General features: G+C 43.5%; 1 protein-coding gene across 1 annotated transcript in view; it reads right to left on the bottom strand.

Annotated features, from left to right (window-relative positions):
* Positions 1 to 4,855: 4,855 nt before the first annotated feature.
* The window catches only part of CXXC4 (CXXC finger protein 4), a 28,642-nt gene continuing 20,240 nt past the window's right edge, over positions 4,856 to 13,257 (bottom strand). Inside the window, exon 2 of the mRNA XM_027717890.2 lies at positions 4,856 to 12,043. Coding sequence (XP_027573691.1) covers positions 11,999 to 12,043 — 45 coding nt within the window. The 3' untranslated portion in view covers positions 4,856 to 11,998. The remainder of the gene's footprint in view (positions 12,044 to 13,257) is intronic.

The raw sequence follows: 13,257 nt of genomic DNA, 5'->3' as shown, positions 1-13,257 counted from the left end.
GCAGCACATCCCAGGGTGAGGGGCGGCAGGAACCCGGGCACCGCTGGGCAGGGGCTGAGCTCCCCCTGCTCCAGGGCCTCTCGGGAGGCAAAGCAATTCATCTCAGCCCTTCTCGGCAAATCACTCCTGTGACCACACAACGCGAGCCGGCCATTCAGGCTGAACCTTGGCCATGTATTATCCAGACGGCGAATCCCGCTGAGCCTGGCAGCTCAGCCCCGCTCCCGCAGCTCGCCCTGCCTCCCAGAAGGCATCTCCCAAGAGCTGTTACTGTGACAAAGGCAAAACTCCGTGCCATGGAAAGGACACAAAATTTTACACCTCCCGCCTCCCCCAGAAGAAAAAAAAAAAGGTGCTGCCACACTTGAGTTTACTCCAATGCAGTCCCTGCGGCTCCAGCAGAAAGCTGGGCGTCCCAGCCAAAATACCCCGGGAGGGGGCTTTCTGCATTGCTACAATATTGGTGCATGGGTTTACAGGGAGAGCAAGGCCAGACCTGATGGAATTGCTCAGCTGCACTAATCAAGGTCTAACTTTTTCTTAGTCTTCCCTCTTTTTCTCCCCATAAGGAAATAGGGGTTATGGAGCCATTCAATGGCAAAGGCAGGAAGGGAAGGGGAAGGAGGGAAGTGAAAGGAGTGGGAAGAGAGCCAACTTGCATAGCGTATCTTTTAAGATGCAAAAAGTAGAGTCAGAATAGCAAACCTAATCTTCAGCCCAGCACTGCCTGTTAACAGTCACACGTCCACACAGACGACAAGCAAAAGCAAATGCCCTGGGACATGGTGGCACCGGTGCATCCAACAGCAGAGATGGTCTTTGGGCTGTGCCTGGTGTGCTCGGGCTAGCTGGGACACAGGCACCTGCAACCATGTACACCAGCATGTGCCCACACGAGTATCTCCTTCTGCCCCTGCTTCTCTGCCTGGAGGTGTCCCCAAGCTCCAGGAGCAGGGAAGTACCATCTGTACAGACCAGGACAGCCCTGTACCACCCGGCATAGCAGCTGCTGCTCTTCCCAAGCAAGCCCAGAGCCAGCCAGCTGCATTTGGTGACCCTGTAAGGCAGTCCTCATTGGCCTGTTTCAGGCCAGAGAAGCAGTTTTTCCTTTCAGCCCCATGGGCTGCACCAGGGATGCTCAGCTCCGGTGGTTGCCACAGGCAAAAGTAGGATTACCTGGCGGCTCTTTTCCCTGCCTTCTTCCCAGTTCCTGGCAGGGGTTTTGGGCAGCCCAGTTAGGACACAGCCTTGAGCAGCCTGCCACCCATTTTTCACAGTTCAGCCATGATCTAGGAAATACAGCAGTGGTGGCATTAGGCACAGTCATGTGGTGCAGTCAGATGGGGAATGACTTTGCTCCCTGAGAGAGTCCTCTCCTGCAAAAGCGGCAAAGCACAATTGGTAACAACAGTGTTCAAGGGAAAGGCATTGGAAAAAGGGAATTCAAAAGACAAATAACATGTTGTGGGCTGAAAACCAAACAACCAAACAAAAAGCATTTGCCAGTGCAAGTTTCCCATTCCCATTTCCACACAGATGAAGTCTGCCGCTCCCCAGCCACCTCCCCACTCATTTGCAGGCAGAAGCAGGGGAAGGCAAGCAATGCTCTGCATTTAGAGTAATCTAAGAAAAATGCCAACCTGCCACAGCCGCCAAGATTGCTTCTGCATGGCTCTGGATTCCAGGCTGTGCCACTTCAGTGCCTAGAGCCTTAAGGACCACTGAGGCTTGGCACAGCTCAGTGCACCCACCACAGTGAGCAGGAATACTCATCCAGCAGCAACAGCCAAATGCAGCATTCCTGGGTGCTGAAAGCCATGAGTTTTGTCTCCTGCATCTGCAGAGGGGCAGGAGCAGACCCCAATTCCACAGATGTGGTAATGGTAGCAGAAGGCACTTAGACACAAAGAAATAACTTAGAGGAAGAGCAAGCAAAAAATTCTCCCTTTGGTTGAACAGACACCGGGAACTCCAACGCCCACTTTGTTTAAGGGAAAGATATTTGAAGGAGCAACAACAACCCACAGGAGGAAGAACCACAGAGCTGTACATCCCACATCTCGTGCAGACTGTTGCCAAATTAGTGGGAAGGTGACACATTGCAGGGAGAACAACAACAACTTTAAAATAATAATTAATGAATTATTACTGACAATTGGAAAAAAAAAATCCCTGAATGAACGTTGGCTTCTGGAGTTTCTAGCGATAATAAATATTTAAACACCTCCCTTGTTTTAACATAAAGCAGAAGAGAAATGCAGCAGCCACGGTAGGAGCAGCAATGTGTCAGAACAGCAGCATGGAGCATTGGATCAAAACACAACAGTGGCTCACGCCCCATCGGAGGGAAGCAGGGAGGAGGGCACAGCACCCCCAGCATGGCACTGCTGGGGCATCACCATCATTCCCATCATGTTTCTTTAAACTACCATCCTGGATATAGCCACGTGTGCCTTGCTGGTTCTTTTCAGAGGAGCCAGAGACAGAAATTGTAGCAAAAGCCCCCATGGCACATGTGCCAGGAGAGTATCTCCTGCCTGCTCCACAGGGCACAATTTGGCAACTGTAGGGAGCTGTTTGGCTGGGGCTGCCATGGCTATCTGCTTTCCTTGCCCAGCTTTTCCTCACCATCACACAAGTGCTATTTTGTGCTAAGGGGATGCCCACCCAAAAAGCACTGACCCAGGTCCGCTGCCTCCAGCCTTGCTGGCGAAGAACCAGCCTGCATCTCCCCATGCAGTGCTGCAGAATGAATGCCCTTCTTGCTCCCTCCTTTACTGGCAAAGCTGGTGGCCACATCTGCAGTTACATTGCCTAAGTGCCTATTACAGTGTCCCATCTTCACAGCTTCATTCAGACCTTTAATTCTGCAGACTGAAAGCTTCCAGGTGAGGCATCTGCCTCCAGCTCAGTGTCAGCCTTGAGCTAGCTGTGCTTTCAAATTCCTAGCAAAACCAACTCAGCTGTTTCCAAGAAAATAATTAGGAATGAACTGGCTAAGACCTGGCTTACTTTAACCTCTTTTCCAGAAGAGAAGAAAGTTTAGGACACACCAGTGATAGATCAAACACACATCTTTGCCCTTTGAAGTCCTCCTAGGTTTGGTCAGCACCAGCCTTTTAGGGCAGAAGTAACCTACAAATACACTGCTACCACTGCAGTCTGCATCAGCTTTCTGATGCTGTCACGCTTGAGGGTGTAAGAAGTTCAGCATCAATTGTTTCATCCACCACCATTACCCCATGGAATCTGCTGGCCCAAGTAGAAGAGCAGCAGCCCCAACACTTGCTGGGGCACCACTCCACACACCAAGCACCCTACCTACCTTGCAGGTGCTCCAGCCTCCAGGAGATCAGGCCTCTGTGAAACCACAGCCCCATCACTTTCCTGGGATGCAAAGCACAGAGCTGGGGGACTTGCTGGCAGAAGCCATGGCATCTGCCATATCTGCCTTCCTCTAGGGAAGAGAGGACTTAAAGGAAGGAAATACAGGGAAAGGGTAACAAAAAGAGTGAGCAAATGAGCTTTTTCCTCTGCCTGGCTTGGAGGAGCTGCAGTTTTTCCTGGCTTCTCTTCTTTCAGCTCCTGCAATTCTAGCTTATGTTATTGGAGTAAGATTGTGCTGGGTCACAACAGGGGAAAAAAAAGTGATCAGCTAATAATCCTGCTCGTGCTTCATCTTTGTGGTGAGACTGCCTTGGGATCATCCCCATCTTGTAAAAGTCACTCTTTCCAGCAGAACTAGGAAGGGCAGGGGCCAGATCGGTGCCCCCAAAGATCCCTTTTAGGATGGCTGCACCACTGTCAGTGTCAGTGTGTATGGAGGCTCGGTCCTGTCTAGTCCAGCTATCCCATTCAGTGATACTTGATCTCACTGCTTGCATTCAAGGCCTGAAAGTTGACAAAAATTAGCCCTCCTTCTGCTCTCAAATTCCTGTATGCTCTTTGGTGAGATTAGGATCCTCTGTGTGCCCCTGGCCTCCAGTGAACTGAAAAATACAATTTTTATCATAATGTTTGTGACACATCAGATTAACACATGGAAAGGATGATGACTTATTTACATCAGAGGCCTCTCCCTGCAGAAAGTGCTATTTCATCCCAATGGCCTGCTTGAAGAGACCATGTAAAGGGTTATCAATTACTGCCAGCTTACTCAACTACCGAGGTGCCTTAAACAGCTATGACATGAGAATTCATGTTCCTTCTATTTACTATGCTTCGTATTCCCAAGATGTTTGAGTTTGGACTAACGACCTAAAAGAAGGAAATACTCCACCACCTGCAGTTATTTCTGACTGGACATTTGCCGTGCATCGCAGGTCAGGGAGTGTCAGACCCCAGGAGCGTGAGAAGATGCTGGCCCTGGACCTCTGTGTGCTGAGAGGTCGCCTGCCCGCGCGTGCTCCAGCTGTGCCCTGCGCCGACACAGCCTGCAATGAGCATCACCCGGCCAGAGCCAGTGAGCCATACTGGAGGCAAATGCTCTGCTTAATTGGTCTCAGCTGGAAGCTGCTCTGTGCATGTCAGCGTGTTTAAGGAAGCAGGTCTACAGGAGAGAAGACACCAGAGTAACCAATTAAAGAAAAGCCCCTTGATTTCCCTTCCCCCTCTCTCCCAGCCTGAAGCCCTGGAAGTTTGTTTTACTTTAAAGGTGGAGTGTTTCTCACTGTCAATGAAATCAGCTCGAGAATAAGGTTTTGCTATTGGTATTTCCAAGTTTAGTATTGACGGCGCCTCTGGAGATAGCTACAGAGACCTGGTTAAATCAAGTCAAGGTTTGCATCTTTATCTCTCACTCTTTAACTTTTTTTTTTTTCCTTAAAAAGAGGAAAAAAATGACACAAGGAAACTCTTTATCCAGTTGAAATCCAAGTTTATTAGCCTGTAAAAGTCTGTTTCCACACAGTAATCATAAGAAATGAATGAATGTTTATGGAGCGTAGCATAAAAATATACCAAGTCAGCCACAGGTTGGAGTTTACGATTGCTCACAAAAATTAATCAGCAGATCACATGGCATTGCATCAGAAAGGCAAATCAGTCCTAGGAATGCAAACAATCAGGATAAAAAGGCAAAACAAGTAAGAGCAGAGTATCAGAAAGCAATAATTAGTTCACAGTTCCTAATGTGGGTGACAGGTTTCTTTAGATCAGGTTATTTACCCACTAATTCTCCAAAAACAGGTTGAAAGCCAATTGTCATAATTTTGCATTAACCAGTACATTCTCAGTCAACATGTCAGCTGCTAAAATTCACTACCAATCTCTAGGTATGACTATTAAAATATAGGCACATAAGAGACTAGGTATATTCAACAGTCCAGCTCTTTCTCCTAAAGCTTGGAGGCCTCCGACACTCACAGCTAGAAATCAAAAGCTAATGTGAGACATGTGGGTCGAGATATTCTAGTCCCTATCTGGACATATAAACCTTCTCTCTTCTTAAAAACCTCCAGTACGCTATGGGTTCATCAGATCTAGGGAGGCTCACCTCTCTGCTGGGCACAGCAAACCTGACCCCTGGGAGGGGAAGGGGTGTTGGACATCTGGCATAAACTTGTGTTTGTTGTGTGTACCAGGGAGATGGCAATGGGAACGTTCCCCACTGGGTCCTGTTTGCTTTAGTGTTGATATTCTGTAGGACTGTGTCCGATAGTCAAGCTGATGTATGGACTTTGCTCACAAGCTACGTCCAATGCAGAGAAGACCCATTAGGAGATTTGGGCAAGCATCAGGAGTTTCTGACCTGGACTAACTCTTCCTTCTCTTTCCAAAGGAAAATGTCTAGCCAAAAAGAGATTTCTTCTAATGCTTTGGGCTTTCCTGAAGAAGTACAGAGGGTTAGTGTTACTAACCCTCTGTAAAGAGAGCAGACTTCAAGGAGCAAGGTAAGAAAGGTGTTTTCTTTTCAAATGTAGGATGCTTAAACACATCATAAACCAAGCTGAGGACAACTGCACTGAATAATTAATCCAGGCTCTGGCTGAAATCACATCACCTGCAGATCTTTCTACCAGAATTCAGCTGAATTATTTTCTAGCAAAGATCCTTGACTCTACAAGTCAAGGCCTAATACAGGCCAATGAACCCACAGTCACAGCATCTTCAGTTATGGGGAAGACATATTAGACTAAGAAGTACCTTTGAAGTTTATTGGGAAATTAACTCATTAAGGCTAATTCCTAAAACACCTTTTCAGGAATGGGCAGTAGCATGACAAACTATTCCTGCTTATTAAATTAATAATAATGTGACAATCCTTTAATTCGTCTCAGAACTTAGAAGAGCAGTGGAAATACTTTAGGCAGTCTAGATCCTTGTCTCGCAAGATTACGTTTTGCCACCCGCGTTTCCTTCATTCTGCCTTCCCTGGGCAGAACTGCTTTGCTGAAGGACCCAGTGACCCAGCTGAGCGTGTCCATCCTAAAAACCAAACGGCAAACAGAGATGACACTACAGTGGGAACAGATCCTGACACCTTTGCTGATGTGGAACTTCACCTTTCTTTCCTCGGACAGTTCCAGTGGTCTCACTTTATTGCATGTTCTGCGGTTATTACTGAGAAGTATTTCTTTCCTTTACAGATTTTGGGGCCGTCTATCCATGCCCAATGCACACTGGTGACTGAGTAGATCCTTACACTGAAGTAAGATTGAACTTATAACTAAGTCACCTATATAATATCCTCCAATTTCATGAGCTATCTGGTAAAGCCCATGGGAACCTGGGGAAGACTAGAGCCTCCCAGAAGACACACTGCCCTGTATCACTAGACCGTTCATAATTTCAGACTTGTTCCCTGGAAATATATGAGAGCACTGAAATGGCTAGTGGCAAAACCAAATTGAGTCCAACACAGCCTCGCAGAATTGAGCCTCCACACAAAGGGGTATTTTCCTTCCTTTAACAGGCTCGGTAATAAGTTTGCCAGTTTCCACTTTGAAGAATTACCTGCTTGTTGTTTGAGGTTTTTTTAGGTTGGTTGTGTTTTTTTTTTTAAATTAAAAAACAACAGCTATAAAAAACTAGAGGTAGTTTGAAACTGCAAGGTTCATATCTGGGGCGAGTATTTCTCCAGAGCTGAGGGACATTTTTCATTCAGACTAGTATAAAACAATACTTGAGGGGAAAAAATGTTGAAAGAGAAAGCATTAAAGGAATAGGAACTCAGAGACCTCTTCCCGCTTCCAAATCGACCGTCTCATGAAATGAGTGTTTTTCCTCCCTGTGAATTCTATATTTAATCCAGAGAGATCACTGAGTATGCCTGAGCAACCTGGCAGCCCTTTTCCTCCTCTTCAAACAGACCTCAAGATTCACTCTTGTCTAATGAGCGGTCTACGTCTCCCAAGAACATATATCCTTACGGATTTCGATAAGAGCAGACAGGATCAGTGGAAAATCCACTTCTGTTCCTTTTTCTTTTGTTGCTTTCTTTAAAAAACAAAAGGATACACCAAGGCTCCCCCTGGAAAATCAGCTGGCATTGAAGGAATCTCACAGACTAAAGGACCTACCTCATTTTTCAAACTCTTTAAAAATTCTGGTTTGGCACCTGAGAGCAGACTTTCTGTTGATTAAAGGAATATTTCCAGAAAAATGACATTCTAAATTTCACCAAAATCAGGTGACGTGCTGCCGGCACTGTCACGAACTTTCCCACCTATCTGAAGTTGCTTCAGTGTTGGCAAGTAGTATGGGGAAACAAAATGTCAAGTGAAAACCATTTCTTTAGCTATGTACATTTTTCTAGACAGGTAGAGAGCTGAAATTTGAACTGAGAAGCAGTAAAATGAAAAGGAAGATTATATTGGCATTCTCTCACAAACCATATTCATAATTCCAAATACTCCAACGGCAACAGGATGATCTATTCTCAGGACTATTGTTTGTTGCAAGAACTACAGATGAGATTTCACCTTTGCATGCTTCTTCCTACCAAGCTAACTGCTAATTTATCACATCACCCTCAATAGTCCACTCTTTTTATACAACACAGGTCTGCACTAAAGGGTTTAAGGCCTTTCTGTAATCAGTCTTGCTCCTTACTTCACCAACCTTTTCATATCTTCAAAAATCTCAAAGTAACATTCCTAGTCAAAAAAGGCAGTATTTTTCTGCTATTTTAAAAAATTCCAGAGTATGATGTTACCTTCAGTTGTATAACTTATGGGGTTTCCATCAATTGCCAATTGAGAAGGAATTAGTTTGGTAGGTATTGTACCATCACTTCATAAGCATTCATTCCCATAAGCAAGACTGAGGTCAGCATTTGGACCTTCTCACTCATTTTGAGGGTTCTTTTCTAAAAGAGGTTTTCTTTGTTTAAGATCCCACAAACAGGACCTGTTTATGGAAAAAGAGAGATATTTTGAATACTAAAGTCCTTTATTCAACAACACAGAAATATCACAAAAACAACTTTACTGGGCAAATTGAATGTTTTTATACAGTTTTGTACATGCCCCATAAGTGATTATTTTTTTTCATAAATACACTGTTTTCCAAAACTGTTTTTTTCCATAATTGCACAAGCATACATACACCTTACACAAATATCTATTAGAAAATTTAATAGATAACTGCACAGTTCAGAAATAGGAGAACACTGTGAAAGGAGTACATTTCTGTGGCCCATGTTTCTGAAAATACCCTCCTAGTTCCCTGCAATTGTGAAAATGGAGTACTTTCTAACATAGGAGCTGTCTTTTGTTCACTAAGAATACAGTAGAGCTCAGCGTGAAACTGCCAAATTTAATAAAAACAAAATCTGAAACATTTAGCTGTTACATGAGAACCCACTGTTTGATATCACTATGCATCTAACCATGATCAAAGACCCACTACTGCTTTTTGCTGAATGCATTCGACCCTGAATGGTATGTTCATTTAACTACTTTCTTTCTTCATTATTTGATTACAGATATAGCCCATTTAAAGACTTTACATTCTTCAACATTAATTGTAGGACTTACATACCAGGGGGTCTGTACAAAAGGGAGTATTTTCCCTCATAGGGAGGGTCTGTTATTAATTGACAGAATGGGTACGTGTGCCTCCCTTTCAACCTAAGAATTTTTCATAAGTTTATCTGGGGTATGCCAAAAATGCTTCCATTAGGCTTAGCACTCTCACCTAGAAGATGACAAAAGTTCTGCCTTTTTTTGCCCACCCCCTTTTTTTCATTTGTCTTTGTGAGAACGAAGACTGGAGAAGAATATAAATTTTCACACTGAAAAATTATATTGGACCTTGTGAAAAGCACGAATTTGGTAATTAGAACTTGACAATAATCAGATTGACAAATATGTATATAAAGGGGGAGGGGAGAGGAGGAGGGAAGGGCAGCGGAGAGAGACAGGCCAGAAAAGGGATTTCCTTCTTCAAACATCACTAATTAAAATGCTCTATGCACACTACATCATATAAATACTGTTTCAGCAAAATCTAAAAACCTGATGGTGCAAAGGAACAACATCCAAAAGAAAAACCATATGGATAAATCAAAGAAAAATCAACGCTTGTTCATTTTCAATAATTAACAGGCTTGCTTGTTTGTTTGTTTGTTTTAACAGTTTTGAATTGACATGTCAAACACCACAATTACAATATACAGACCCATCAGTTCTTTAAAACAAAACAACAAAACAAAAAAAGAAAGCACATCAAGACATGCAACATTAGGGTATTAGACAGTGAGTACATTGCTATGAGTATCTTTGTACACCTAATGTAGCCTGAACTTAACTTTGCCTCTGCTTCTGTAAGAGCAATCAGAGTTTTCCAAAGAGCAAGGCAAGCTTACCAGCCAGATGTGCAAATAAGGCTTCAGTTTGTAAATCAATCAGTGCTTTGGTAGAGAAGACCTTGCAGAGCTCGTATTGGTCTAGCAATCAGTAACAGAGGACCTAACCAAAATGTCTCCAACACAAAAAAAATCTGTACACAGCTGCCATACAAAAAGTCATAAAGCTCATTGAATGGGCACTGGATGATATTTAACTAAGGATCTCTTACAAACTGTAAGAGGGGCACCATGATAGAAGCATTTTAAGTGTGACATTCCACCTCTGAAGCCACATAGGTGATGTCATATGATGCAAAGACATAGACACGTGCATCGACCCTTAGTTGAGGATGCAGGTGTAAGCCCAGCCTGCCCGCTCTCCTCCAGTTACCCTGGATCACCCACGGTCTGCCCGGTCCTGCTGACACACACATGTGACCTCTGGAGTTTTCTCCTCCTCCATCCCTTGGTCTTCGCTTTCTGAGCTGTTCCCAACACCTGCCAGCCCCGTGAGCTCCCTCACTTGCCAAGCTGGCATCTTCCCCACCTGCACAGGTCCCACACTATAGCATTCCCAACCCATCCCTTGTGCTTCACCATGTAAGTGTGACCAGGGGCTGAAGTACTTAGCAAAAAAATGGAGAAAGTGCTGAAACAGTAGGAGATTTGCATGTGCTGTGCAACATTAACTGGTTATTTACATGTCCAGCACCTTGTCTGTGAAACTACTGGTAGTCCTATCTCATACAAAATTATAAATCTATCAAACACATGGCACAACAGCATTCACTTACTTTGATGGCATGGCCTTCTCACTTGTGAGCGGTATGACAAAGCCAAGCAATAAAAAGTGACGATCAACTGATAAAAAGTATCCCTAAGTTTAGAATCTTCCATATTTTTTACGGCATGTGAGTTGTATCCCTCTGTGTGCTGCCTTTCTATGGAGTAGACATTACCTCCGTGCAGCTAGAGCAGGAAGAAGAACGGCAAAGCATTTTTCTGGGGGCCTAAGGGACCAGTCATTCAGCAAATCCAAGATCTGTGGACCAAGAAATGTGTGGGGAGAAGTGGTCTTTTTTAAAAGCATTTTTTAAAAAAAAGCTCATTTTTATACTGCAAAAATATCCAGGCTCTCAAATGAGCACAAGTGCAAGTGCGACCCAAACCAGTCCAACTGTCAAAACTCATTTAACCATGAAGAGCTCCACTTGAACCAAAAATATGGCATTCCACTTTATAAAATGCCTACTCCATTGACTGAAAATGCTACACAAGATCTCATAGGTGAAGGGTAATTAAGCTGAGTCATCATTTTTTCTGAAGTCTGGTACTCTGTTTTTGCATCCTAGAACAACCTTTATTTGGACAACTAGTTTTGCACATCTGCCTATGCTGGGCACTCCAGCTCAGAGTATAGTGGAAAATAAGTCAGACACCAGACAGCATTTTTGGAGAGATACCCCTCTGTAAAGCTCATTTAGAAGCAATGCAAGTGCATAAACGACTACTCTAATAGAGTGCTTGAAAGATTAATTTTAAATGTTACGTCTTCCCCTCTCACAACACCACAACAGAAGGCAATTGCTAGATGCATCACAATCTTTTTTATCTTGGAAAACTTGGCATCAAGTCTCTATGGAAGGATGCAGGGTAAAACAGTGCTGCTGTTGCTGCTGATGCTAAACAACTAGCAAAATAATAGTTAAAGCTAGAATTTATTGCTCCGGATTTAACTCGCAGAACCACACTGTTGTGTACAAACCGTTTATCTCCATTGATGCTCAGACATGATTGTCTCCTTGTGTCTAAACACACAAAATACAAGCGGCTATCTGTACAGTTTACAGTACTGAAACACATATATTTGAAAATGAAGTATAGATATGTTACTTTTCAAAGATACATGACTTTATAGCAGGGGTTTACCCAAACTTTTTTTTTTTTTACAGCCACTTTAAAAATAGACAACAACTTCACTAGTATAGCTAAGTTACATCAAAGAAAGAATCGGTGTACTGAATGTGAAGAAGCTGGCCAATTCCCCAGGCTCCCAGATTTTTGTCTTTTGCTTTTGAGGAAACCCCTATACATAAATGAAAATAGTATCTGAGTATATTCTTCAATGGTGGACTAAGCAGTTTCTTAAAACAAGACTTTAGCTTGCCATTCACTTCGGACTGCCTCGAAAATAAGATACACTACTGCTTAAAAGAACCATCGGAATGCTTCAGCGCTGGGAACAGGTGTTCTCTAAAAAAAAAGCAAGAAAACAAGTTAAGCTTTCTTTTGTGGCATTGGAATACTCCAGTTCTAGTTGTTCTTTTCCTTTACATTTTAGGCATACTTTCAGTTATCTAGGAACAGCACGATGCCTCACATTGCTTGACAATTAATAGAAACATCCTTCTCCAAACACACACCATTTTAGGATCACGAGCAATACATCGTACTCAGTATTTAACACACCTAACATGCTGTCTTCTCCTTAGTTAACAAGTTAGTCATGAAAATGTAAACATTGCTAGAAAAAATATCTGGAAAACAGACAGTGCTTTTAGGATAACCACACAGTTGTACAATGGTTTCTCCCTGTGCCTTGGCATACTGGATGCACCATTATGGCTTGGTTGGGTTTGCAGGTTTAAACACATGCTTCGGCAAGACCGTGTTTGTGACAGGGGAATAGCAAAGGCATTGATCTGTCACTTGGAAAGTGTGCTGTGTCTACAGACACCTTGGGAACAGGGGTCAGTATTTTGAAACCTCAGGCTGGCCACCTCGTTCCACATTTAGGTTGCAATGCAGAAAGAATTTAAACACATCCTTGACTTCATTTCACTGAAGGAAACACCCTGGGATGCTGCCCAGACTGCCCATGTACTTTCTTTCACACACATACTGGACCTTGGCTTACTCGCAGAGTTGCTATATTCCCTCCTTCCTCCGCCTGTTGCCCTCTGGAAATGATATCCACTTGCATTCAGGTGCCTCCATACACATTTGAGTACCAGTAAATTCCCTTCACAGCTTTAAAGTACCACATACGTGAGAGGCTGAGGGGCTGAGCCTACAAGGACTGTGTCACTTCTGTAAGGTACTTCTTATCCTCAGTTTCCTTCAGTTAAAAGATCGTAAAAGAGCCCTTGAACCCCTGCATCTAGATCCACACGTCTCTCCACCAGAACTAATGACTGCGCTATCCAGGGAAGTGAGAATGAGCCCTAAGATGACTCTGTATCAGTCTGTCCCAGCTCACAAGTACTTGTTTCATTAAGAACTACCCACAAATATTATTGTTACATCCAAAGAAATTCCCCTAAAAATAAAACTGCAGAAATTTGCAAATAAATACTTGTAACGAGAAAGTTCTCATGGATTTTGCTGGTGTCACATATAGATACCATGTCTCTTTTTGAAAGAATTCTTTCATTTTTGTTTCAGGGAGCACTTTAAAATGTTTTCCT

This window comes from Pipra filicauda, unplaced genomic scaffold (assembly GCF_003945595.2).
Source record: "Pipra filicauda isolate LSUMZ 115617 unplaced genomic scaffold, ASM394559v2 scaffold228_size1260155_pilon, whole genome shotgun sequence".
Classification (NCBI taxonomy): domain Eukaryota; kingdom Metazoa; phylum Chordata; class Aves; order Passeriformes; family Pipridae; genus Pipra; species Pipra filicauda.
Note: the sequence above shows the minus strand (reverse complement) of the source record. Positions and strands in the feature narration are given on the sequence as shown.